General features: G+C 39.5%; 2 protein-coding genes across 7 annotated transcripts; one reads left to right on the top strand and one right to left on the bottom strand.

Moving 5' to 3' along the window:
- Positions 1–3,293: 3,293 nt before the first annotated feature.
- On the bottom strand, positions 3,294–24,558 carry OXNAD1 (oxidoreductase NAD binding domain containing 1). 5 transcript variants are annotated; one of them, XM_074900495.1, is made up of 10 exons: positions 24,022–24,135; positions 23,800–23,894; positions 21,103–21,244; positions 20,259–20,421; positions 19,924–19,987; positions 16,414–16,520; positions 12,741–12,882; positions 9,328–9,570; positions 4,563–4,671; positions 3,294–3,923 (listed from the first exon to the last, which is right to left on the bottom strand). In XM_074900495.1, the coding sequence occupies exons 4-10, from the start codon at positions 20,387–20,389 to the stop codon at positions 3,769–3,771; spliced, it is 951 nt and encodes a 316-aa protein (XP_074756596.1). In that variant the 5' UTR covers positions 20,390–20,421; positions 21,103–21,244; positions 23,800–23,894; positions 24,022–24,135; the 3' UTR covers positions 3,294–3,768. The 5 variants fall into 5 exon arrangements, with proteins under 5 accessions (XP_074756596.1, XP_074756595.1, XP_074756594.1 ...); XM_074900494.1 differs by lacking the exons at positions 21,103–21,244; positions 24,022–24,135 and adding an exon at positions 24,533–24,558; XM_074900493.1 differs by lacking the exons at positions 21,103–21,244; positions 24,022–24,135 and adding an exon at positions 24,443–24,518.
- Positions 24,548–27,013, top strand: DPH3 (diphthamide biosynthesis 3). Of its 2 annotated transcripts, XM_074900496.1 has the most exons (3): positions 24,548–24,767; positions 24,899–24,973; positions 25,472–27,013. In XM_074900496.1, the coding sequence occupies exons 1-3, from the start codon at positions 24,660–24,662 to the stop codon at positions 25,535–25,537; spliced, it is 249 nt and encodes an 82-aa protein (XP_074756597.1). In that variant the 5' UTR covers positions 24,548–24,659; the 3' UTR covers positions 25,538–27,013. The 2 variants fall into 2 exon arrangements, with proteins under 2 accessions (XP_074756597.1, XP_074756598.1); XM_074900497.1 differs by lacking the exon at positions 24,899–24,973 and having other exon boundaries at positions 24,651–24,767.
- Positions 27,014–27,753: the final 740 nt, after the last annotated feature.

The raw sequence follows: 27,753 nt of genomic DNA, 5'->3' as shown, positions 1-27,753 counted from the left end.
CATTTGAATACTCTGCTTTTTCTTTGTAGTTGCCATCACTGTACATTTGCGTCAGGGAGCCAATTATAGGGCAGAAATAAAGCACGATTAGCTTTTAACCCAGGAATTTCATCCTCCCAAAACCAAAGACTATAAGAAGAGCAGATACTAATTTCTTGCTGATAAATGCTTCTCAAAAGTATGAGGAACGCTGGCTAACAATATCAACAGACCTACGAATTAAGAGTTGTGGACACAATTCATGTGTCTCCAAGGGTGTTAGTGGAGATGTGCTTCTGGCTTTAAAAGGCAATCCTTGCCAAAGCCTCCACCAGCAGAAAGGTGCCTGTGGTGCTGAATGTGGCAGGTGACTTATCAGTACCTTACCTATATGCTGAAGGGGGAAAAAGGCTTTCAATTTAAGTGCTTTGTTATTCACTTTAAAAGCACCCTACAAACTCTAATGATCTAATGGTTACTGAATAGCCACTTTTTTTCCCAGTTAATTAATACAAATCCTATAGGAATACTTCATATTCATTGTACCAGATGAGCACACAGCAAACGGGTAAAATAAATGTCACAGGAAGAAGAAAAAGATTCGAAGATGACTGTAACACCAGGTAACTCACAAACCATCTCACTAAGTTCAAATATAAATGTATAGATAGACACATATCTATCTCACTCCTTGTGTTTTGTTACAAAAAAAGTATCAGTCTGCTTTTCCTCCTTAAGTTGCTCCTTAGCTGATGACACAAATGTAAGAGGAATAAACATTTTCTAAGATTACATGTTATGATTCAATAGTGTGATTGAGAATATTTCTCCAACTCAGTAGCTGCTGAACAGCAGTGGTTGCTCTCTGTTCCCACCAGCGTAGGCTAATATCCCATTTATTTAATTATTTGTAGAGCATATGTTTATATAGGTTAATTTTCCTGGGTGGTGTTTTTTTTTTTTCTCTTCAATTATGGTGGCGTCTTTAAGGTGAAACTGATGTTTCACTACAAGACCACTAAAGTCTAGAAAGAAGAGATTTCCAAAGATCCTTAAGTGTCAAGAGGAAAAGGCTCTGGAGCAAGGGGATGTTAACAACTTTCCCAGCTTCTTCGCTCAGAAATGGCATTTATCACTACGACTCGCATTACAGAATGAAGGTGTTCTGGGCCCTTTGGCAGGGTAACTGGTCAAGGTAAGAGAGAACTTCCTGTTAACAGTAACTGAGGTTACTGGTCTTTAGGGATGGGGAGGTATGAAATCTGTCTCCTCTATCTTTTGGTGCAGAGTGTGTGTGTGTGTGTTTAATACGCCTCCTCAAGCGGGTAGCTCGTACAATTAGAGAGATGTGTCCTTGCCCCATAGCGCTCAATCTGAGTATAACAGGGGATGACAGAAAGAGGTTAGAGGGAAAAGAGGATGATTACAGAAGCAAAGGGTTTTGTTAAATGGACGTTTTGGTGCAAGTCTGAGGAGTGGTTTGTGAAGAAAGCATGCGCATTAAAGGAAGAAAAGAGTAAACCAGTTTATAATCCACTTAATGATTTGAAAGTCTCAAACCCCCCCCAACATTTAAAGTCTTCTCGGAATCTTTTTATCATTTACAATGGTAAAACGTGCAGGAGCCTAGCACATGGTTTTTATTTCATGGCACCAGTACTTCCCAATAGCAATGTATTGCACATTTCAGGGGGAAAAAAAAAAAAGGTCCATCTTCTTTCAAGCATCAAGCTCCAACCTGTCAGTTCTGATCTTTGGGAATGCAAAATCCCCTTGGTTTTATTTTTTGCGACGAGCATGCTGTCCTATTTACATTCCAGAGTGAACAAACAAGGACCCAGTCCTTAGAACAGGGGTACTCAGAAAGAATCTTCCTCTCGTTTGAGTAGGAGGGAATTTGGCAAGACATCCCCCCTGGCTCTGCAGTGACTGCTGCGGAGGCAAGTCAGCTCAGCTTGCGTGTAGAGTGCATGGTGTAGAACCGCAGACCTCAGTGGATGAGGCTGCAGGCACCAAAGATGAAAACGTACAGGCAAACCCTCCTCGTGGCACTGTCCCCAAAAGGCAACTCTGTAAGGTCTGTAAGGTCCAGCACTCAGTCACCTCCTCCTGACAAAGTAGAGCCTGTTGCCTCATGTTCTCTTTGGTCTGAGCTGTAGCGAGTATGGATTTTTTTTCTTTGACGCTCAGAAAGTGCTATGATTATTTCAGTTGTTCACTGAACTGAACTACAATTAGAGTAGTATTCTTGTGCAAGGGCTTGGAGTTTCCCATTTAGGCTGTCTCACTGGGTTTTGAAGATGAGTTGAATGTGGATGGGGCAGTAGGTATCCTACAAGCTAAAAACTGTATCAGATACTGATAAAAAGACGTTAAGACCAGAGGCTAAACTCAGCATACTGAAGCTGAAATGATTTATTGGGAGAGAACTGCAGCTGGGCTGGAGGCTGTTTTAGCCGTGCACAGGGAAGGTTTGCTTGAAAAATAAAGTGCTTCACACCAAGAGCGCTGTTGCAGGCTGGAAACTGGGTGTTGCGATCTTTGCACCCTCTGTTTAAGGCAGAGCACAGGGAGTCTGAGGGCAAGAAACTTGCTGCATTACCTGTTTGACTCGTTTGAAACATTTAACTCAAGGAAAAGAGCCACTAACAAAGAGGAGGCCTCATCTTTTAACACTTTTAATAATTCGATAATTTCATATTTTTGGTAATTTAAATGTTCCTCACTCAAGTCTTCAACTGTACAGTGGGAATCTCTACCACTTAAGGACTTGAACTCTCTATACATATGATTAAAAAACTCAGGGCTTTTTGTTAGTCTCATCCTCTCTATGATGAGTTTTCTACAAGTTGGGGGAAGAAGCTTCATTCACAGAGGGCTCAGGCATCATCCGTTACTCCTCCTAGATGTACATTCCTACCTTAAAAGAGCAAACTTGACAGAGACTCTTTTCCTGACAGAACTGGTATGTCCTGGAGCCTTCTACAACCCTGTGTGGTAGCAGAATGACAGACGTCTCCTGCCTTGGCTCTTGCTGGCCACTGCTGCTTTTGAGGACGTGGCACATGCAAGCACAAAATGAACCCAGCAAGGGATGCAGGTTCATGTGAACAACTCTGTACAGTGTGCTCGGAGGCCGACAGATAACTTAACACTTTTACACTCAATGCTTTTAACTTGGGTGTGAATATGATTATGAAAAAAACGTCTTCTACTGTCAACAGAGTTGACTGACTTAAATAAACCACATAAAAGGGGGGGTTTATTTTAACAAGAAGTGGCAAGAGAAGGAAGTCACAACACAGCAACTCTACTTCTATAAAAATATTAATTTATTATATAGAACTGGGGAAGGCAGGGTGTTGACTCATTAGCAAAACAATTCAGAACAAATTCAGAAGTTGTGGCTTGAATTTATTATAAACTGACCTGGCCTTGCTGCACAACTAATTCTTTACAACTGCTGAATTGGACTTTTAAGTCTTTTAAAGGCTGACTAACAAAACAAAGTGTATAAAGTGAAAATATGCTGCTACCTGTAAGAAGCAAGCAAACCATCAAACAAACAGAAGTTAATCTTTTTAATATAAAATCGCTTTCCCCCCCCAACAGCAGCAGCATTGTATTACAAGTGTATTATAGTTAAATTAAAGGAACACCATCATGACTGAGGACAATCTTCATGTGTGAAGTAAAGTCTTCCAAATAATTCATAGTCCATTTCTGTACATTTCAGCTTATTAAAATACTCTGGAAACAAATAATATATTCTCTGTTTAGCAGGTGTCACTACCACCATTTTTCAAAGAAAACACAGTTTCTAGGAACACCAATGTTAGATAGTAGTGTGGATAGAGATTCTATCATTGGAGGTGGACCACAGATGTACCATAGAGTATCCTTAGATACATGTTCCTCTAGATCCTTTTCAGATATTCTTCCCTCTGACAAAGAAAAAATAACAGAAATATTAATTATGAATCAATGTCAAAAAGAATGACCACTAAGAGGTAGTTGAAGCACTACTGTCTTAAAAATGTGAGGCCTGTTTAAGGATAATAGGTATCAAGACTTGAGGCTTCCAAAATAATTTGTTCTTCTGGAGATTTTGATCAGTACATCCAGTTGGAATGCACAGTCACTGAGGAGGGACATGGCTCACAGACAACTAATGATCCCACATTCAGATGAAAAAAATAGGTTAAGTATCTCTAACACAAATGCAACAGAAATGGAAACATGACAAAGTATCTCTTACAAGCAGTCAGCTTGTCCTTCAGCAATCCCACCTTAAGCAGAGTAACTACTCTGCTTAATAGTTTCTGGAATAAAGTTTGCAGTGGAGAATACCAGTATAAAGTTTAGAATTAACAGAGATTTACTAGAAATGAAAACAAAAACTGCAAAGGGAAAATTTTTCTCCAAACTGTGATATGTACAGTGAAATTATTTAGGTTTAACTCACATTCTCATTTAGAATCTTTAAATGTAAAAATACTAAATTCTGCATGTAACTTCATCCTTAAGGATATAACCAAACTGAGACTAGAGATACCATCTCCGTACACTGCCATTATAGTTACCTGTAACATGTGGCTGAAGTTCTTTACAGATCTGTGAACTCTGTTGGGTGACGTGGAAACGACATGTGATCTTTCCAGGAAATGCATTCATCAAACCAAGAATATTCTTCTGTAATGTTAAACACACTTGCTTATACCACAAGCTGTTAAATCAAAGCAGATGTATGCATGTACAGTCCCACACCGCCAGTGATTGTTACCACGTACATTTCAGCACTGAGAACTTGATGGGCCTGATTTCACAGGGCTGACCTGCACACCTACATAGAATTTTCCTGCCTGGAATGTGCATACGCTACCAGCTGTGTCCTTAGTGCTTTTCTCCTTTTTTACAGCAGGTTGCAGTCTATAAGATTTGGACCTAAGAATCAGTTACATCCTTTCCTGATTTCTTTCCCATATAAATTCTCACTATTTCCTCATTCCACTTCCATATGGGTTTTCCATTTAAAAAACCCAAACACTGCAGTGTTTATTTACCATTTCTTAAGAACTTTTTGACTCTCGTCTGCTTTATCTGGTAAGATTATGAGACCCTTTACTCCCTCATGTTCTCCAAGTAATACCAACTACAGTGCAATGCTGCTATTTTTACCAGAGTAGAAACTGTAATTTTCAGTTCCCTAAGTCACAACTGTGATAGTTACCACCAAAAACCCAGCTGCTTCAGTTCAAATCATAGGAAAAAAAATTAAAAATCTGTCAGTCAGATGTAGTTAGTTCTGAAACAGAGACTTAGTTACTGTCTAGATTCTGTACTATTTGGTATTTTTCACAGCTGGAACAGACACTGGAAATTCTTTCTTAAAATACCATAGAGCCATAGAATGGTTTGTGTTGGAAAGGACCTTAAAGATCCCTAGTTCCAACCCCCCCTGCCTTGGGCAGGGACACCTTCCACTAGCCCAGGTTGCTCAAAGCCCCGTCCAACCTGGCCTTGAACACTGCCAGGGAGGGGGCAGCCACAGCCTCTCTGGGAAACATGTTCCAGTGTCTCACCACCCTCACAGGAAATAATTTCTTCCTTATAACTAATCTAAATCTACCCTCTTCTAGTTTAAAACTGTTATCCCTCATCCTATTCCTACACCCCCTGATAAAGAGTCCATCCCCATCTTTCCTGTAGCTCTGGAAGGCTACTATCAGGTCTCCCCAAAGTCTTCACCAGTCTAAACAACCCCAACTCTCTGTCTGTCCTCACAGGGGAGGTGCTCCAGCCCCCTGAGCGTCTTTGTGGCCTCCTCTGGACCTGCTTGAGCAGTTCCATGTCCTCCTTATGCCTGGAGGTCCTAAAGCTGGACACAGCACTGCAGGTGGCGTCTCATAAGAGTGGGAGAATCCCCTCCCTTGACCTGCTGGCCACACTTCTCTTGATGCAGCCCACGATACAGTTGGCTTTCTGGGCTGTGAGCACACATTGCTGGTTTATAGTCAGTTTTCCATTCGTTAATACCCCCAAGTCCTTCCTCCGCAGGGCTGCTCTCAATCCCCTCATCTCCCAGCCTGTATCTGTGCTTGGGATTGCCCCGACCCTTGTGCAGGACCTTGCACTTGGTCTTGTTGAACTTCATGAGGTTCACATGGTCCCACCTCTCCAGCCTGTCCAGGTCCCTCTGGATGGCACATCCCTTCCCTCCAGCATGTTCACCGCACCACACAGCTTGGTGTTGTCAGCAAACTTGCTGAGAGTTCCCTCAATCCCGCTGTCCGTGTCACCAACAAAGATGTTAAACAGCGCTGGTCCCAGTGCTGACCCCTGGGGAACGACACTTGTCACTGCTCTCCCTTGGACATCAATCCGCTGACCACAGCTCTTTGAGTGCGACCATCCAGCCAGTTCCTTATCCACCAAGTGGTCCATCTGTCAAATCCATGTCTCTCCAATTTAGAGACATGGATGTTGTGTGGGACAGTGTCAAATGCTTTGCACAAGTCCAGGTAGATGATGTCAGTTGCTCTTTCCTCATCCACCAACACTGCAACCACGTCATGGAAGGCCAAATTTTTCAGGCATAATTTGCCCTTTAGTTAAGCCACGTGGGCTGTCATCCATCATTTCCTTATTTTCCATGTGCCCTAACAAAATTTCCAGGAGAATCCACTCCATGATCTTGCTGGGCACAGAGGTGAGACTGACTGGCATGTAGTTCCCTGGGTCTTCCTTTTTTCCCTTTTTAAAAATGGGGGTTATGTTTCCCCTTTTCCACTTATGGGAACTTTACCAGACTGCCATGACTTCTCAAATAGGATGGATAGTGGTTTAGCAACTTCATCTGCCAGTTCCCTCAGCACCTGTGGATGCATCTCATCAGGTCCCATGGACTTGTGCACCTTCAGGTTCCTTAGATGGTCTCAAACCTGATCTTCTCCTACAGTGGGCAGTTCTTCATTCTCCCAGTCCACCCCTTTGCCTTCTGCTACTTGGGCTATGTCGCTGAAGCCCTTGCCAGTGAAGACTGAGGCAAAAAAAAGGCAGAGTGCCTCAGCTTTTTCCATATCCTGAGTAACCAAGTCTCCCATTTCCTTCCGGAGAGGGCCCATGTTTTTCCCAGTCTTCCTTTTATCACCAATGTACCTGTAGAAGCTTTTCTTGTTGCCCTTCATGTCCCTGGACAGATTTATTCCCATCAGGGCTTTGGCCTTTCCAACCCAATCCCTGGCTGCTTGGACATAATCTGAAATAAAAATAATTTCTACTCTATGAATAGGTAAAGCTATTAGGTTAGCTCATTTTGTTATCTGTTTGCTTACTAACTAGTTACTACACTGAACAGTCTGCCATGGGTTGCTTCACAAATAACACCAGACATTCTAGTTCAGAGACAAATCTGTTTCTGATTGCCTAAAAAGACATGGAATGAAGAGCAGCACATGTAAGACACTGCTGTACACCGTTCTGCCAGTACTCCTAATATTGGCCTGCTTTCATTGACTGACTGTAAACTTCAGTTCCCTTCACACAGAAACACATACAATTTGATGGCACTTTTGCAACTAATCATGTCCTGTTGAGTTGAAGTCCTAGGAACAAGCCAGAAAGCATGCCTAAGATAGAACATCACCTGCTTAAGTAATCCTGCAGTCATTGACACCATCTACTTGTAACCTATCACTGTAATTCAGAGGCAGAAAGTGGCAAATACTGTACCTGTGACATCAACCATCAAAGTACTATTTTCTAGAATCCTAAAGAGAGCCTGTTCTTGCCTTAAGTGAACGAAGGAGAGTTTCAACAGCTCAGCAGGCTCTTTGCAGCCTAGTGAGTTTGAGTACAGAACAAAGCAGACAGCTGAGCAATACAGACCTAAGGGAGAAGACCCATCCCCAGTGTCCCAGCCACAGGAAGGAAAGTAGGGTCACATTCAGTCCTCATGAACTCAGGAAAACCCAGCTAACTGCATCTAAAAGTAGCAAAGTTAGTATGCTGTCTTTTGTAATTCTAACACTCTATGCTTCTACCATTTTACATAACGAGGTTTTCAAAAGCAGAGCATCTGCCTCTGAAATGAGAGCACATCCAAAACGCATATTAGACCAATTATTACATTAGCGTCACCCTTTGTCAGCCTACACACAGCTGCTGCTTCAGGGAGCAGGTCCTGCAAACCATTAGCAACGACCTAGCTGTTCCTCTAGTGATTCTATTTCCTCAATCCTCTGCACAGAAGTAAAGAATTTTCACATATATGTTCTGGATTTGAGGGACATGTGAAGAATAAATGGGAGGATATATTTTAAGCTCTGCGACATATTATTGTGTTCTCTTCTGTCCCAGAAGCTCTAATGCAAAAGCTCTGCTGTCATAACACTGCTGAAGTGAAAACTCAGGAAATGGAAGCTCCTGCACTGAAAAAAAAATGTGTATGCTTAGAACAGACCAGGAGATTAGTAGTTGGCCAAATGGAAGAGCAGATAAGTTTCAGTTTATATTCTGCTCCTAGCAATAAACAAATGACTTTTCAAAGAAAGCAAACATCTTCGTATCTAGAAATATGATAGAACTACACAAGAAGAACTAATGAAGGATCTTATACACAATTTCTGGAATCATGATAGGTTTTTTCACCTTTATCTTGCAATCAAAAGCTTTCAATACTGCAAAGAAACCTAAATCAATAGGGATGCTTCTTCACAGAAGCCGTGCTGATTTGACCCTAAAATGTTATCGGTGACCCTTAATGGCTGAGGGTGACAACTGATATTTAACTGCTAAGTAAATGATGATGAAGTCCTATATAAGCAATTTCGTAATTGGTTATGAATCCTTCCTTCATACACTAGTACCCAATAATAACTAACACAAAAATCAATAAAGCTTCCCTACTATTTTAGAAAGTACTTCCTTTGGATATAGTTGCTCTTCCTAGTCTTTAAGTTCAATACAAACTACACTGAGACTATGTGGTTACAGTATTACGGCATACAGCATTATGCATACTGTTAGTGTGTATACACACATATATTATAGTATATATAATCTTTAGTATACTACAATGCACTTATTACAGTAAAATGTAAACATTTAGGGCTAATCGACTTATCAGTGAAGTCAGTGAGACCAGGTATGTCCAGTAACAGCCTTAATTTGTACACTGGCATAAGTAATTAACAAAACACATGTGGTATTTGAGGCAGGAAATTACTTTTGTCTCTGTACAGTGTCTTACACAGAGGGGCTTTCTGGGATTTGGCAACAGAATGACATAGACACACTAATAGCTTAGCATCTACGATCTATTTTTAAAAAAAACCACTTTTTATTTACCTTAAATAAGAGTTCGCTTGTATTTTTTGCACTGTAGTACAGCTTCACTGCTCCCATTTTGTATCCATTTCCTTTACCCTCTTGATATCCATGAAGATCTGCTATATGCAGCAGTATAGAAAACAATGGGTTAATTCCAACACCCCCTGCTATCAGCACTAGCTTTACAGGGGAGTCACCAGGCTGAGGATCAAAGAAGAAATCGCCTCCCACTCGAAGAGCCACTTCTGAGTCAAGAGCACACTAGGATGGAAAAGAGGATACTTAATTTCAAAACTAAAACCAAAAGTTGAAATATTATTCTTCTTGCACCACAGTCACAAGACTTGCTGGGCTCTAATTTTTTATTTTTATTGACCAGTAAGGGAAAACCAAAGTACTTTAAAATAAACGCAGTTTCCAGCTAAAGTAATCTGTTTCAGTGTCTCTAGGGATCTAGTTCTACTTTCAGAAGTTTCAGTCTTCTGACAAGGCAGGATGGTGACAGCCCCTTCCCACCCCTGTAACAGTTGAATGATTCACACAAGAGTTTTTCAACAGCAGTAAGTGGTTGTGAAAACCCGAGGTTAACATGTGAGATCACACTTTTACCCAAATCCAGCCTCATGTCAAAAAAGGCCTTGCTATGGGGTCAGAGAAGGAAGTCAGACTGAGCTGCACAGATGCAGAAGGTTTTTCCATCCCCCACTCCTTAAAAAACAAAACATACCCAGAAGTGAAGCAAGTATCCACAAGAGTATTTCTTGCAGAACCACTTCTGCATTTGCAACTTCAGAGATGCAAAAGAAAAATCAGGGGGAAAACTTCTCCCTTCCTCTCCACCAGTACATAAGAAAATATTTCTTAGAGAAATTTGCCAGAGCATGGGTTTTTGATACATGGAAAACTAAAGCTACAACAAAACCCCCTAATTTTGGTGAGTATCTTCTTGGTAAACCAGCACTGCATCCCAGTATGAAGGGTCAAAGTGCAGTACAGAGAAGTCAGTTGAGTTCTCCCACATCACTGCAAGCTAACACAACAAATAGGATCAGAAAACAGAACTCATTTCAAGCCATATATAGGGTCTAAAAAATAAAGAGAACAGGGAAACCAAGGAAGGTAGGAAAGGAGGAGAGGAAAGAAAAAAAGTAAAGCTTACAAGAACTACTGAAAGATTAGCAATTAATCGCTTACAGAATAAAAATACTTCTTCCAGAAAATCCTTTTGATATCAGGAAACAGTAATTGAAACACAAGGGTTCCCATTAATGACTACTGCATAGTAAGCAAAGGTCTAAACAGTTCCACCAGGAGGAAGGAGGTAGCCCTTGGACATGGGTACTGCACAGAACACAGATGTTCCTAAAGTAGTGAGTGCGACCATCACAAAAAAAGTTTCTTGCCTTTCTTAATTATCACTTAAAGTATTATCTCTCAATTATAGTGTAAGACAATCAGCATTCACTATCTGAAACTAATTTCTCTCTCCTTTTTCAACATACACTGCCAGACTTTCCCATCATGTTTTACTCTGTTTTAGAGATGTGTGAATCCAGAAGTGTTCAGATTCACGTGGCAGGAAGAGGACATAGAATATGGAAATAAGCATTTTTGGAAATAAGCATTTTCAGGGAGAAAAATCTCATTACCATCTAATCTGCCTCCTTAACCAGCTACAGCTCATCAAGATTGGATATAGGACACAGAAAGAATCTCTCTTAACCAGCAGTCTCCCACATATTTCAGGGCTTTAGCCATGGCAATGATAACAGTAAGTCAGTATTCAAGAAAAAAACAGTAAATTCTGGAGTAACATGGTGAGAAAGTCTTGTCCCCTTCAGCCTGGTTTGTAAATACAGCATTGAAACAGCTTAGGCAGAAAAGTGAAGCAATCAATGCATCACATGTACATTTTTCTAAAGCAAAGGCTATGTTTTCCTAAAGCTATAAAGAACACTGTGCTAAAAATTTACGATTTTCTAAGCAGTAATATTAAAAATAAATACCTCTAAAAAACCCAGATACAGTGAGTGAATAAGTACTAACTATTCCCATAACATCTTTTACCCTGAGATCAACTTCCTTTAGAAGTAACTTTTAAGCACTTAAGTACCAGAGTTTTTACACCATATATACAACCTTTTCAAATTCTAGGTTGCCATTTTTTTCTTCTTCTTTCCTAAGAAAAAGCATGCACTTGTGGCTAGAACAGTACCCAGAGGTTTCTCTACTCCATCAGATTTGACCTAGTTTACCCGCAAACTAAAGATTTTCCTATAAATTCCACCAGAACACTCAGCAACAGCAAAATGATTTACGACATCAAAAATCCTAAAAGAGCCTCCAGAGACCAGGAATTATTAAGTTAGGCCTTTATATTCTCTAAAGAGCAATACCAAAACCCAGGCAATCCTCTTAAGCATTCTGAGGTCTGCTGGCATATGCACTACAAGTTCTACACAACATCTCAAAAGGGTTGTTTGTTCCAGTGGAGATAGCTTGATATGACACCAATTAAAAAACTGGATGGTCACAGGCTAACTACTAGGTTAGCACCACTTTACTCACTGTAACTCTGTTGGCCACTGAACAAAACCTGCAGTTATTTGTAAATACTTCTACAAGAATCTGTCAATTTAAACTTTGCAGCCACATTTAAGAAATACAAATGCCAGGCAAGGAACAGTAAATAAGACAGATCACAGGGGGTTCTGAAAGAACAAAAGTTGATAGGACATAGATGGATCTATGAAATATGATCAGCAGCAGGAATAGGACTCTTCTGACTATAAATGGGGTAAACAGATCAATAAAGCACTGCAAAGGGCCAAAGTTTCAGACTTTACTTTTAATATAGCAAAAAATCAAGCCTTGGGTTATGTCAATATTACAAAAATATTGCATGTTTAGAAGAATACTATAGAAATTTTGGAGTAGTCTGTTTTATCATTTCAGAAAACCTGATCTAAATAAATCCCTTTGCTCCCCCCTTAATAATCAATATTTATATTTATCTCACAATAATTCCCAGTTTATATTTGTAGAAATGGCCAGGAATGATGACAAGTTATCAGATGTAGGTTTATAATTTTAACATAGCCTCTTCTCTTGGACACAAATTAAAACAGAGGTTTTTCAACATTTTTCAGTTCATTAATTCCAAGGGAGTGAGAAGCCTTACGCACACTAACACTGCAAGTCCACTAAGCACAAGTGGAGTCAAAAGATCACGATAACCATATTACCACATAAACATCCAATTTCAGTCCCTTACTGAACAAAAGGTTTTAAGATTTCCGTTGTATTAAAAATGGTTGAACAAGTCAACAGGAGTTTTGCACTCAATAACAAAGAGTGGTCTGAAGTCACCTACAACACCCAATCCACTTCCCAACAAAACAAAACCAAGTCTCACAGTTAATTTCATTTACCTCAGTGTGAATCCAGTGAGCAGGAGGATGAACAGTGTACTTTACTGCCAGCTCTAATATTCCTTCTTGTTCCAACAGGCCAGGGCTTGAACATATTGAGAATCCCCCAACTACAGATATTCCAGGAATAAAGAAATCAACCCTAAAAATAGACCAGAAACACAAGTTTAAAAAAAGCCAACAACACCAAACATGGAAAACAATAACCAAAACAAAATGGATGCCTTTGTTTCAATTACCCTTCCTTTACAAAGACATCTTAATTTCCATAGCATAACTTTTCCAAAAAAGGACTTAATATTGAGTAACACCATTTTCTTAGAATTATTTTAATCTAGAAACATGTCATCACCTTTGTTAAACTAGCAGGTTTTTAAACTGTTCTGCTTTTAGCATTAGACGCCACATCTTACAACAGACTAGAATTTTAAGTGTTTAATAAATTATTTGTGTATTAAAACAAAAACACAATATGGTCTGATAGAGTGGCTTAAATTCCACTCTTTTTGGTCCCTTTGATGGGCTCTTCAGTTTTCACACATAAGAATATTGGGAAACTATTTTAGGTAAATGACTTTATATTAAACCTTTTATTTTCTTGGGCTGACAAAATATCTGAAGTAAAACCACAGTTTGTAGAAAATTAATGGGAAAAACAAGTTGCTAGAAGCAGAATTGCTTTACCTGTTGAACTGTAGTGCCCTCTGGTGGCAGATATTTCTTTTTACCTGATAGACAATTGAACTGGATTGAATTACTACCCTTTTTTTAAAAAAAGTAAACCATGCATGGATTTCTACAGATCAGAAAGTAACATATGGCTAGGCTTTTACAACACCAGCAATTAGAGAGTATGGAAGGCAAGCCATCACTACACATGAGCTATAATTCATTTTCATAAAAGTAAGGCTTTGATATTCCAAGTAGTATCATAGGAAGTTTGAGGTTGGTTTCTGATCTAACATTTAAACTTCTCTGTGTTGCATAAATCCTTAAATACTTCAATTTTTCTACAGCACACAACAAAATCCCTGTATTTAAAAATAAAACTAATGTTTAAAACTAACTGTGTTGTTCCACTTAGGAAACCACCACGCACCATGGTAAGCAATGCCAAGTACTAGAGAGCCATTATTCAATTCAAGCCTGAGTTAGGCTGGCTCGGTATGAGTTAAATGAGAATCTAACAAGAAATACACACTGACATCCAGTGCATATTTTTTTTAAAGAGCAAAGCTGTATTCTTTATGGAGATCACAAATTCTTGAGGGAAGAGAGAAGCACTTTGAATACTTCTTTTTAACTTTTTAAAGAAAAAAATAATCTTGCCTGCTTACTTCCCACAAAGCTTTACCTGTCAAAGAAAAATATCCTTTCTCTCAAAAAATGCACAAAGTGATACATACAATACTATAGTGATAATAGTTTTTAACTTTACGCTAGTAAACTTGGTCGTGTATAAAGGTATCTGACTGCAAATGAAAGGTCAACAACAAAAAAAAAGTTGAGAAGGCTTATTCTGCTGTCCTCAGCTTCTGCAGCGCTGCCATTGACTATGGGGCTCAGCTTTCCTGGCAGCAAGGATCCAAGAGATTAGAAAGGACCACTCTTGTACTGCAGCATTTATTGTATCAAAGAACACCTCAAGATGCTACTAAAGCTCTTTACCACCCTCTGGTGGAAAATAATCTTACTGCTTACAGTAACGAAAAAAAGAAAACCGTTTATGCTGTAAACAATTTACATTCAAGTCAAAATGTTCTGCCTGACATATAAGGGAAACAATATTAGTGCCTGGTGGGGATACATACATTCATTACTGGAAAACCCAAATCAAACGTAGTACTTTAGAAGGGTAAAAACTAACATGTTTCTTTCTGTATTAGTATTTCTTTCCCAGTTGCATAATTATGAAAGATTTCAGGGTGTAATATGCTATGTTATAGCAGACTAGCTTGTATTTCTAACAGCTTGTCTCATCTTCACTGTGCTCAAGAAGGATAAGAGGACTCCTAAAGAAACAGTCTGTACAGCTTGAGCGAAAAGAGTAGTTGCAGGGGCAAAAGAAGAAAAAAAGCCCTATATAAACCCACAACAAGGAGAGGTGCAAAAAGATGTAAAAAGATCTTATGGTGGTTTTTCATTTCCCTCCTTTTAAAGGCTACCTAAACCAAATCTTTCAAGAAAAGAACAACAATTAGCAACTGCTGGAGGAAGAGATCAGAAACATTAAAACCATAAAGTTACTTCTTCAAAGTATTTATAACATGCATATACCTCAGTGCATGTTTTAGTAAATCAAAATGGGTAACAGCAACAAGTTTCTTCATTATTACTTGAAGTCAGATAAAGACCAGTATCTGCCAGCATGCTTGCAAAACAAATTCACTTTCGCTTCTGAAAAACTTGGTAATTAGAACACTCTCAAAAATATATATATATTCTAGTGACAATCTTTGGCTGTAACATCTTACTATAACAAATTCTAACAAGGTATCCTTTTCTACTCAGGAAATTGTAGCCTGATGTTTTGTACTGCTCATCAAAAAAATGCAACCACAGTTTATAGCCACAAGTATAGAAAAGTTGCTGTATACCTTATAATAGCATTAGAATACTTTCAAGGAAGAAGAAAATGAAAAAGAGTAATTATAATTAAAGCTTTCAGTTTTCAACATGGTAATTTCTAAAACATTTTTGGAGGGTAAATGCACTTTCCAAGTACTGGCAAGCAAGAATTTAATATGAGTCACTGCACATGTGCAAAAACTGCAGCAAATTACTCCACAAACAAATTATTGCAATCAACATCTTGTGTTCTGATTCTAAATTTAAGAGCCAGCATATTAACACTACATGAGTAACATATGCTGTTAATACTCTAGCAGCTAGCTATACTTTGATTCCAGCAAAACCACTTTCAGATGGCCTAAGCCAATAAAAAGTTTAAGGACATTTAAATGTCCAATGCCAAAAGCAACTACTCATAGTTTTAAATTAAGTTTTAAGAGAAAAAAAAAAAGGTGATTGAGTGGGAGTATTTTTCACAAGGAAGACAAACATGAAGATCTATTATTTCCTGGGGAAAAAATCTGTAAGATTGCTTAAACAAACAGCCAATTATTTCAAATGCTTAATAATTCAAGTTTTTTTATTTTCAAGTTTGCCTATCTATATTTACATATAAATCTGTCCTAACAGGCTTACTTTGTAGAGTGGAACCGTTAAGGAGAGAAATAAAAGTTAACAGGCAATTCTGATTTAATTATAAACCAAAACTAACTTGCAAATCAGCAGTCTCGGCTCTGCTGCAAAAAATACCTAGTAAATAAAGACAGTATAAACAGCTTGCAGAATAAACTGCAGTCTACTTCAAAGTACTCTTGAAGAAACAGTGTAATATACACAAACTAGAGGAAAATACTGAAGTAACCAAACTGAACTTTTGAAGAATATATATTTTTGCCCTTTTGAAATCAGTATCAGCATATTTAATAAAGGCTTTTTTAAAATTACACCAAATATCAGCTATTTGACAGAGCACCCAATAATAAAACATCATATTATATAAATTAATGATTTTTTCCAAGGCTCAAGTATCAGAGGCCTTTCAGCGTTTTGTTATAGTGGACTTCGACTAGTAATTTTCCCCTCAAATATCAAAAGATCTTACCACTGTCCTGCTTTGAAAGTAAAATCTTTATTTGCGATAGCCAAACGAAGTCTTTTGACTGTCTCTGACTCATTGGTGATTCCACACACTTTTGCTCGTGAAATTACCTAACAAAAGAAAAATAAGCCATTGTGTCACATAGATATAATTTGCAGCAAAAGTACTCAAGAATCTGTGTATGAGACACCTATCACTTCGCATGTTATCTGCAGCATTTAAGTACCTAAAGCACCAATATTTTTTCACTGGGGTAGGGGAATAAAAACGGATTCACTTACATAGTCACTGAACGGAGAAATTATTTTTTACTTACAGTCTACCATGTCTGTCACTTTTGTCAGGGTTACTCTAAGATTATATTCAAATTAATTTTATTTCAGTTGAAGAGAACATAGCAGTAAAGAGAAGCAATTGCTAGTTACCACGGTCAGATTCTTTTGACACCTACACAAGGCAAACACTCCTGTATTTTCCAGCAAAGCAAAAAGATCTCTGATAGAAAGACAGACAAAGGAAACCTGTAAAAGATCAGCTGCTACTGAAGTCCCAGGGAGAATTCTGGATCTGTATCTAGTTTTAAGTAATTAAATGCATTACTGAAAGATTATGCATTAATGAAAGAAAGCCAACAAGCTTTGTGTTACTGCTTTTAGACACATACCCATTTGACCACATATGTGATCTATGAACATGGGGAAACTGCCACACAAGCATTCATTGCTAGTTAACAGAAAAGTTTTTGTTTGGCAACCAGATGGGAGGGGATGCAAAAGCCATAGTTGATACCACTTTTAAAGAGATTAAAAAAAAAAAAAAAATTCTTTTCTAAATAAAAAGCAGATTTTTGCAACAGGGAAATTGGGAAGGAGCTCCCCACTTAAAACTCTTTGATGCCTGTCAGTACAACATGGATTTTCATCCCCTCCCCGCCCTGCCCTTCTTCAGGTATTTTGGAGTTACAATTATTAACCTTTTTCCTCTACAAAGAAAGTAATGCCCTAAATATTTTCTACACAGGCAAATACACAGATTTGTGTAAAAATCTGTGTAAAAAAATGCTGATGTCATTTAACACACTAGGAAATGCTAATACTACCACCACAACTCTACCATTTCTCATTTGTATAAGATCAAACAGATGAAAAAAAATTAAACTTTAAGCAACTATGCTCTAATTTAAAACACATGGCAGGAAATTAATTTATTCATAAAGCAATATCTGAACACGTCCACTGTCCCATTAAACAGCAGGACATTTGCCAATTTAAAATAAAGTAGCATACATTTCTCTTCCACTTTAGCAGACAGTATTAAATGGGGAATGCAATCACTCTAAGTTAACAAGAAATGTCAGACACATGACTTAAATGGCTGTTGTGATGGAGAAATCTTAAGTACAGGAAATGGACATTAGGTTTGGATCTTCTTCAGTCCCTTCTTTACTCTTCAGTACACTCCCTAATTTGTTCTTTGGCTGATACATCTAACAGCATCAGAAACATAATTCTTAATCAGTATAAAGTTATTATAAAAATTGAATTTGAGTCAGGGTGACCAAAGATACTCGACCAATATTTTGGACCATCCCAAGAGAATTCAACTGACCCAGAGCAAGGCTGCAGTGAGAGGGAGGAGGACACAGGACTCCAGACTTTGCCATTGTATTTTAGGAAAGCATTAGGCACTTTTTTCTGCCCTGGTCCTTTCCACTGTACTTCAACAGGCGATACTGTGTAGCACACACTAATGCAACACAGACCTATGATTCTTTCATCTTTCTACAGGACTGAAATGGCCAAATAAGGCAATACAGACTGAAGGAAGCCAATTGCTGATTATATGGAATTTAAAACCAAGCAGAGGATTTAAAATAAACTGATTTTAAAGTGGTCAGAAGCAAAGTAACAAAGAATAAATCAAGCATTAAAAAAAGAAACAGCACAATCCTCTGATATGAAGAGAATCTGCGGTAGCAAGAATGAGCTCTCCTCTTTCATCTGTTCCATACAGCTTCCTTCTCAGGCCTTACACAGTTCCCTCAGAGCTTCCACCACCTCAGAAGGATCCATTTTCCACATATTTTCCAGCTACCCAGTGTTTATGTTGAGCAGAAAAAGCAAGCAAGCCAAAAAATCTGAAATACCCAAGATTAAGAAAATGTGGTTGTAAAACTCATCAGTGCAATAATTTTGTCCATGTCAGAAGCAAACTAGAAAGTGCATCTGTCCGTACCTGTCTCTACACTCATTTTCTCCATGTACTGAGTTAATCTGGGGACAAATCAGATCCACCTGAGCAGCTGGATGCCCATAAGCAGTGTTAATCAAGTAAGAGCTGACATTAGGTGTGACTAGCTAGGCACAGCTCTGAGACACGTGGTTCCTAAAGATAGCTTACACCCTGACAGGCAGAACAAGGCTGCATTTGTCTCATCCACCTACAGCCTATGTCACAAGTGCTGAACCTTCAGGTTTGGGGGTTACACATATATCCCCCCAACCCACCTTCCTTTCGAGAGAATTCACTTGCCCTCTGACTTATTCTCAACTATAGTTAGGGGAAAGCCCAGCAGAGAAGGGCCGCACATGAACATCTGTAGTGTGTCTGAGAACACACTTTGTCCTGCTGTGTGACACGTGCAAGACTGGCCTGTCACGAATGGCTACTCAAGACTGAGAGAAGATAACTAAACAGTGGAGAGAAATTGGGCACCATCTCTCAAGTCCTGGGAATTAAAGATGGGATTTTTCAGTCAAAAAAGTGCCCTACTTCTCCTGAAAAGTCTAAGAAAAATGCAGAATTCTTTCACCTTTGAAACATTTTTGAGAATTTAAGTCATTCTGCTAGTATTTAAAACTTTCAAAACATCTACTTTAGCTAATTACAGAAGGGAAATACCTATATGAAATACAAAGTATGTTCACCTCTGAACATTATGAAAAAGAATGCTTATTGCTCAAAACCGAGACCCAGAACAAGCATTTCTGGATCTTGATGGAGAACAACACTCTATCTTCCTTGCACTTGTGAGTTAAAATAGATATAAACTAAGATGGCTTCTACAACTGTATAGCATCTCTTCCTTCAAAATGTCTACACTTTTTATCTTACCTCCTATGTCATAAAAGGACATTTTCCACATTTTTTTATCTCAAATTTGAACCAGAATTGTAGAAATCCATAAAAATCTGAGAAGCCTGTGTAAAGATGGGTATTGGTGTGCTTTCATAACTTATCATAATCCATATGTGACCAGAATTCTATTAAATTTCTCGTCCAACATAAACAGCACCACATCACTGACAATTTTTATAACTCATTACATTTCATCCACTGACCACAAAATACACTTATTTTACAGCAATATCAAATATGAAAAATGAGGAATAAAAGAAGTAAACCAGATACCAGTAGAAGACAAAATAAAGCCTAAGAATCAAATACAATTATTCAGTTTCTTCACACTGAAAAAAAAAAAGTTATTCGCATTCTAAAGAACAGAACACTAACCTCCTGGCGAAAATTATTTGCTGTCCTCTCTAGATGATCCATTTTCCTTTTTGATTTTATTGTGCTGCAACAAAAAGCAAAGATAATTGTCATTGTAACAGCTGTGCTACTGTCCCTTACTGATATGAATTTCTATTAACATAACAATTTACCAGTGTAATCCAGACTACAGATGACAGAAGTCTAAATAAGAATTAAATATAAATATATAATTGGGAGTTAAATAAGTATTTATAGATCTGTAACAATTTGTCAGCTTCATTTTGACAGTGTTGCCATGACATTCTCTTTAAAAAAAAAAAAAAAAAAAAGTCGTTTGTATGTGGACAACCTACCCATTCACTGTGCAGTAACAAAATGCAGAGTGCCTCAACACCACCAGTGCAGAATGAGTGGGGAAAATTCTGCTAGCACCTCTTAGTAATTGAGGAACAGTAAAACCCACATACATAGTAGCATGAGCCATGATAACTGGGCTGTCTTCAGAATCACCAGCTCCTGAAAAATCCATAAAAATATTTGTTAAATAAAATACTCACTGACATGGCTTGTTTTCACCCCTTATTTCCATTAAATTAGAAAGGCCAAAGCTCAACTGGAGCTAAAACTAGCAATAGACATATGGGGTAACAAGAAGGAATTTTAAAAGTACGAAAGCATCATAAAGAAGTGAAAACATACATCCATTAATTGGAGGGGAAGATAGCCTTATCACACAAAAGGAAAAGGCTGAAGTACTCAACACCGTTTTTGCCTCAGTCTTCACCAGCAAAGCCTGCACCCAGACCTCTGCTTGTACCAGTGGTGTTTAGGAAAGAGATGTGTAAGTAGGAACGTGGCCAGCAACTGCTTAGAGAAGCTGGATGTATTCAAATGCACAGAGCCAGATGGGTTCCATACTCAAGGTTGCTAAGAGACACAGCTGACATGCTTGTGAGGCAACTGGCTATCACCTATGAAAAACAGTTATCACAGAAAGTCTCCAATCAACTGGAAAAAGACTAATGCATGGTCATTTTCAAGAGAGGCAAGAAGATGATCCAGTCAGCACCAGCTCAGTCTCTGGAAAAATTGCTCAGAGGTCATCCCCTTAGCTGTGGGAAAGCTAAGAAAGTAATCATGGAGATTCAACACAGATTTACCAAAGGCAAATTATGTTTGATAAATCTGAACACCTACTGTGATGAAGTGTCTGGTCACGCAGCTAAGTGGACAGCAGTGCATTCAGTACTCCTTGACTGTCCTGTGGTTTCTAACACCATCTCCCATAGCATACACATCAGGAAGCTGAGGCCAGATGGACAGCTGAGGTAGTTAAAAACTGGACAGACAGAATTGAAGACTTGATGGCTTCAAGTTACTTCAGTTGCTGGCCAGTAACAATAAGAGTACCCTGGGGTTGACAATGGGTTCAATAAATTTATCAGTAACTCGGATGATGAGACAAAAGGTACCATCAGCAAACTTGTGGATGATACTAAACTAGAGGGATGGTTGACATGCTGAACGGTAAAGCTTCAAGGTGGCACTGAAAAACTGCAGGACTGGAAAAGAAACCGCACGGACTTAAAGTACAAAGGTCAACCCCTGCAATAGGGGAGCTTTGACTAGATTGACCCTCAGAAGTCCCTTCCAGACAACATAGCTGTGATTCTGGGTGGAAAATTTTATAAACATTAAATAAATCTGCTTGTTTACAGATTTATTTAAAAACATGGACATCCTTCATACTTCCACATATCCTACATAATATTTACATCTCTAACCAGTTAAGTGGCAGACACTTACATGTACCACAGTGGAAACTTCAAAACTACACAGTCAAACAGAGCTATGACAAAGATAAACTGACATGTACAATACTCAAAATACGTCAGAAAAACCCTTCATTTACAAAGTGTAGGAATAGGTTCATAGTGAGCCAAGAGGTATTTCTCATTGCTTGTAAACCTGCCTTTGTTTTTCCTAAAATGAATTACCATAATTCTCTATCATATTATCATCACCTATTAAATTTTATTATTTCTATGATGCAGTCCATTCCTTCTTTAAAGAATTCTTAATCTTTTACTTCCCTTTAAATCTCTTTTCCTGCATTCTTTTACAGCATGTAATTTATTTTCAAAATGTTTTTGTTTTTCATTTTGAATCCTTTGAAATGGCAACAATCCAGCTTGTTTAACTAATCAGGCCTATACTCTCTAGGCTTTCAATAACAGCTGCATTGGCTGGTCACTTAGTAATTTGTCCTGTTTGTAAGCTTGTACAAATGGGAGGCAGAGCTTTCATAAATTAGGCTGCTCAGAAATGGAATACATTTACTGTAACTACTCAAAATGCACACTGTCAAGCCTAAGAAACACTTCCTGAAGCTTTTAACTGTCCACAATTTTTAATAGCTTTTTAGCATTTAATTCCACAGCAGCTTGCAGCTTTTCAACATGGAATTATTTAAAATTCTTGTACCACCAATGAGCAAAACGACTTTAATTTTTTTTTGCCAGAGCATATAGAGTACTCTAAACAAAAAACTTTAGCACTTTGTACATGCAAATGTGTAGAAGTTATTGATTACGAAAGTATTAACAATCTTAAAAGATTATAGCAAGACAAAGTACACATCTAATGAAGAAGAGACATTCCTCTACCTCAGCATGTTCAGTCTGTAAACCCAGAGTCCTCAGAAATCATTGAGTTACTCAAATTCCTGAGATCATTTTATGATTTGGGTCTTTTAGATAGCATATCTTGGTTACATTCACCTACATCTCTTTTTTTTTTTAAGGCATCATGCTTTTTGATTAATGTTTTCAAGCTTTTCACTCTACCACATTAACTAATTCAAAGTAAAAATGAAGGATGTTTGAAAGTGAACATTGTTATATAAGCTGTTTATGCCAACGGCTGTGACTTTAAATGTCAAAACGAAGCACATAAAGTCTGACACTTTGCTTCAGAGGCCAAGGATTGAGAGTAAAGATTTATTCCTTTCTTGTCTTTTTTTAAAATCACCTCACATTCCCCAAAACCCTTTCTGCTATTAATTGCTACTAAACACAGCGACATCTGCTGGTAAAGTAAGTGGTTTAACTTTAAAATTCAATACAAAGATTGGCGTTTGTTTATTTTTACATATTTGGTTTAATTCTGCTGCTAAGGTTAACAGTCATTTAAAGCTGGCCTCATTCTCATTTTCACTGCTACCACTTTAGGAAGCAAATATGCTCAATTATACACAGAAAAATGTAAAAAAACCCAACCAACAGTTCAATAACAATAAATAATACTTCAAACAAAATAAATGTCAGCCTTATTTTACTGCAGCAGCCACAACTTTGAAGTCAGAGATGAGGGATCTTATTGATACAGACTATTTTAAGACTGAGACTCTACCCTAAATTAAAAATAAGTCTTGAATGGCACTTCAAGATACTTGCTCCGTTTACACTAGTATCAATCACTTTCCAACCCTTAAAGTCATAATAAGAATCAGTTGTAATTTCTACTCTGTAAATAATAAATTCCAGAATCTCATTTAATGAGTCATGGTTCTCCTCTACTATGTAGAAGTCTGAGTCATGCCTTCATAAAACATGAACAGCCTCTTCCCCCATCGGTTATCTCTGCAACTTTTTTGGCTCATCCAGCCCTTTGGCAGTTCCTTGCCTTCCAAGAAGTGCAGTGCTTCAGTGTCCCAAGCTCCTGTCAGGTGAGATGGTCACCCTCTGGTTTTTATTCTTTTCCTCCCCAAGCCCTTACAGAAATAGTCACTCCAAATACTCCCTTTCTTACTTTGCTCCACAGAGAGAAATGAGTGCTATATGACTCCTTCCTCTTCTCAATTTTAAAATCAAGCAATTCATTCATTCTCCTTACCCTCTGACCCACCGGCCCTGGGTTAATATCGCTTGAGATCTACAACTGCATGTCTTCCTCAATTCTACATCAGTATCTGAAGGGAGTTAGTTAACCTGTAACACACCAAAGAACAAATTACTAGAGAAGTTAATGCAAGAACGTCGTGGGGGAAGCAAGGATATAATCAAGCAGGATGGGAAACTTTTACCCCAAACATGTATATAGATAGGCAAGAGATACCCTTCTAGACACACTGTCCTTCCTGCAAAAGCTTTTCCCCTTGACCTGGGATTAAGGCGCACACGGGGCAGGGCGGGGGGGGGCAGTGAAGCACGAGAGAAGCGTGCTGGCGGCTGAAGGGGGGCAGCATTCCGGAGGCTGGACGGCCGCCGTCCCTGCCCGGCCCAGGGGAAGGGGAAGGTCGCGGCGGTCCCCTCGGGCACCAGGGATCACCGCTCCGCGCCGCCCGCCAGGCGAGAGGTCGGTCGGGGCGGGGAGCCGGTAGGGCCGAGGAGCGGAGGGCGCCAGTCAGAGCGGGGGGGCCGGGAGGTCGAACCGCCGAGCGGCCCGGCCTCCGCTTCCAACCGCCCTGCGGGGCTCCCGCGGCGAGGAGGGGACACACCGGGGGCGAGGAGGGTCCGACGGTGAGAAGGGCACCCACCGGGGGAGGGGGGGGTGTCCCTCACGCCTCCCCGCTCCCGAACAGCCGCCCCCCGGGCGCGCGCCCCGCTCCCCGCCGCAGCCGCCCTACCCGGCGCCGCGTCACGTGACGAGGGACGCTCTCGCCCCGCCCTGTCAGGCGACGGGACGGGCGCGCGGGCGCGGCGCGTGCGTTTCTGCGTCCCTTCCGCCCCGGCCCGCTTCCCGCTGCTGGCGTCATGTCGGTGTTCCACGATGAGGTGGAGATCGAGGACTTCGAGTACGACGAGGAGACCGAGACCTACAGCTACCCGTGCCCTTGCGGGGACCGCTTCCTCATCACGCGGGTAATGGCGGCCGGGCAGGGGTGGGGCGGCGGGAGGACACGGCGTTAGGCCGCGGTCCCCCTCCGCCGGCCGCGGGTGTCTGAATTCGGCCTGGCGGCGGGTCGGTGACAGCTTTCCCGCGGCTTTTACAGGAAGACCTGGAGAACGGCGAGGACGTGGCCACCTGCTCCAGCTGCTCCCTGATCCTCCGTGTCATTTACGACCAGGTGGGTGCGAGCGGAGGGCTGTCGGACACGGCCCCGGCCTGCCTCCCCCGGCGTCGGGTAGGCCAGGCCGAGTTTCGTTTGCCATCCCCTGACGAAGGCGCGGTGACAGCTTTTAAAAGGCCCTTGGAAACGTGAGATAGGGTTGTGTGAGCTAGTGGCACTTCTGTGTGTGATTACGGCTTGTGTCTCATCTCGTTTTCCTGGTCTCCTCCTGCCGTGTTTGGGCGCTAAAACATGCCTGCTAGGGTGAGCGTGGGGTGGAACACGGGCGAAATAATCTCGGTGATGTTAAGATCTATCTATGACTCTAGCAGCCTTGTCAGCCAGCCTAGTAGTTTTTCTTATCTAGTAGGTGTGTTATGGTGTTTGTGTTTTGGGAGACAGATTCATACCAGTTATACTCAGGCTAAGAAAACAAAATGGTCATCTGGTGTTTTCTGAGGGAGTGAAGATCCAGAAATAATGAAAGTTAACTAAAACTCTACTTGCTGTCTTTAGGAGCAGTTCATGCGTGGTGAAGTCGTTGCAGAACCTTTGACAAACAAGGAGTTGATTAAGTGCTGATGAACATGTCATGAACTGTTGCTGCTTTAGAATAAGAATGGATGGGGATGGCAACTGCGGGAAGAGATGTGGTCCTACTCCTGGAAGTGCTTGCTGCTGTGAGATACAAGTGCAATAACTGGCGGTCTTCACAATTTGAATGACAATTCGCCGGGACATCAAACATATGAATGGGTTTTGTTCAAAAGGGTTATACATTTTTTAAAAATGCAGAAGTTGCTGTATGTATTCTAGAAGACTTGAGGATTGTGATTCTAATTGACAGAACGTCAATATTCAGAAGTGCATGGAGTTGTGAAATTACATTTATATAGGAAGGACTTCTTAGCCTGTGGAGAAAAGCAGGCTTTGTGTGGGCGTATACCAGTGTGAAATGGCAGAGAGCTGAAACACTGGGAAACGAAACTTAGAAGTCTGTAAGACATGCCATACAGAATTACAGCTTTGACCGAGCGTGGTATCGCCCAGGATGTGGGCTCGTGTACTTCCAGCCCATACTGAATGTGGGGAAAAATAAGACCCAGAGCCGGCGCTGTTGGTAAATTGTTTTTACTACTGTAAGCACAGAGAAGGTGCAGTTATATTTATATCTGCAGTGGGGGCAACACCCGAGTTAACGCAAATTTGTTTCTTAAATTGCAGTTGCTTTGAAAAAGGCTTTAGTAGCTGTTACCAGATGATTCTCTGACATGATAATGATACACTTTTTTGGGTGTTGTGTGGAATGAGACAATTTTTTGAGGTGTCAAACTTTTTTACCCCTGCAAAACTAGTAATGTGCAAGTGGACTTGAACTCGAAGTGGATTGTGATTTACACATATTTTCTCAACAACTTTGTCATGTGACTGTTGTAGCAAATATAAAATGGGCTGCAGTTCTTTGTGCGATTTGTAGTAGTACATTTGCTGAATTTCTCAGTCCTCTTTTGTTAAGTTCTGTCACTTCCTGAATAGGAGATGCACAAATTTCACTTAATAAAAAGGAATTTTTTAGGGTAGAAAAGAGGTGGAAGAATATACTCCAAAGTACATTGATTGTCTGCTTGTATTACAAGCCACTGCTTTTAAATATCCATTTAAAAGGATGGTCATTCATGTGTTTTAGTAGGATTTGACATCTGTGAAGTTAAATTTCAGGAAAAATACTTGTGTAGCATTTATATAGTTATTTTGCTCCAGGCACTAAAGATAAGCAAGTTGTACTGCATTCTTGCATTTAACTGTTTTTGTTCTTACAACATTCCATGAATGTTGAAGCTGACATTCTAATTATTTTTCAAAAAACAAAGAAAACTACACCCTTCAGTTAGTTTTGAATGCACAACCGAAAGTGTTTTCCTGCCTAACCCAGAAGGTGGCACTCTTGTTACTTCAATATCTGTGCTTAAAAAATAAAAAAAAGCTGTGGTACTTTGGTTAGCTAGATCTTATCAAATATTTATTTTGACTATTTAAATAAAGATATTTAAGACTCCACTGGTGGTTATAATGGGCCATTGCTTATTCTGTTTGTGCACCAGCCACAATGATTTCCAGAGCTGTTGAGTTGCTGCTGCTGCTGCTGTAATGATCCTGGAATTTCTTATTACTTAATAAAACGTGTTTCAGTCTATCAGTAGACGTTATAAAGCAAACTTACAGGAACCCCATTTAAGCGGCTATTCAAATTCACACTGCATAAATATCTTAAGGATTTTTCCACAAGTATTCTACATACAACTAAGTAAGTTTCAAAAGTGACACCAGGGAATGTATACTCTGATGGAATTACAGCAAAGTAAATTGCTGGGTGTAGCATCTCTAAAGGTGCATAGATTTTACCCAAGTAATTTGACCAGATTTCATTTTCTAATGAAGATAAGGCACTGTCATAAAGACCGTTGTGACACTTGTGTAGAGAATTATTTATACTCGCTATGGTTGAATTCCTATATGGTTGTAAAAAGTGTTTACTAATTTAATTTTACTTGGCATGTGCCAATACAAGCTTTGAAGTGATTCTCTGTAGTGTTCCCTGCTCCTCTAAAATACAGGTAGTGGCTTTTTTAGCAGTAATTCTAGCAAAATAAATTACTTCATTACATCACTTTGGACTGTCAGTGCTTAAGGTTTCATGATAAGCATATTCTTACCAATTATGAATAGGATCCAAGATGTATAATGCAATTTTTATCCACATTAAAATTATTTGGTTACATAGTATAGATGAAAACTTG

Source organism: Athene noctua, chromosome 2 (genome assembly GCF_965140245.1).
Source record: "Athene noctua chromosome 2, bAthNoc1.hap1.1, whole genome shotgun sequence".
NCBI lineage: Eukaryota > Metazoa > Chordata > Aves > Strigiformes > Strigidae > Athene > Athene noctua.
The sequence above is the reverse complement of the archived record's forward strand: the minus strand, read 5'-3'. Positions and strand labels throughout refer to the sequence as shown.

Bases quoted from the DNA above. Each gene is read 5' to 3' on its own strand.
- DPH3 (XM_074900496.1), top strand. From the start codon at position 24,660: ATGTCGGTGTTCCACGATGAGGTGGAGATCGAGGACTTCGAGTACGAC. The intron at 24,768-24,898 runs GTAATGGCGGCC...CGGCTTTTACAG, and splicing joins ACCGCTTCCTCATCACGCGG to GAAGACCTGGAGAACGGCGA. The intron at 24,974-25,471 runs GTGGGTGCGAGC...TGCTGTCTTTAG, and splicing joins TCCGTGTCATTTACGACCAG to GAGCAGTTCATGCGTGGTGA.
- OXNAD1 (XM_074900494.1), bottom strand. From the start codon at position 20,389: ATGGCTCATGCTACTATGTATGTGGGTTTTACTGTTCCTCAATTACTA. The intron at 12,883-16,413 runs GTAAGATCTTTT...GTCTATTTTTAG, and splicing joins ACTTTCAAAGCAGGACAGTG to GGTTGATTTCTTTATTCCTG. The intron at 4,672-9,327 runs GTAAATAAAAAG...TTAACATTACAG, and splicing joins CAAGCGAACTCTTATTTAAG to AAGAATATTCTTGGTTTGAT.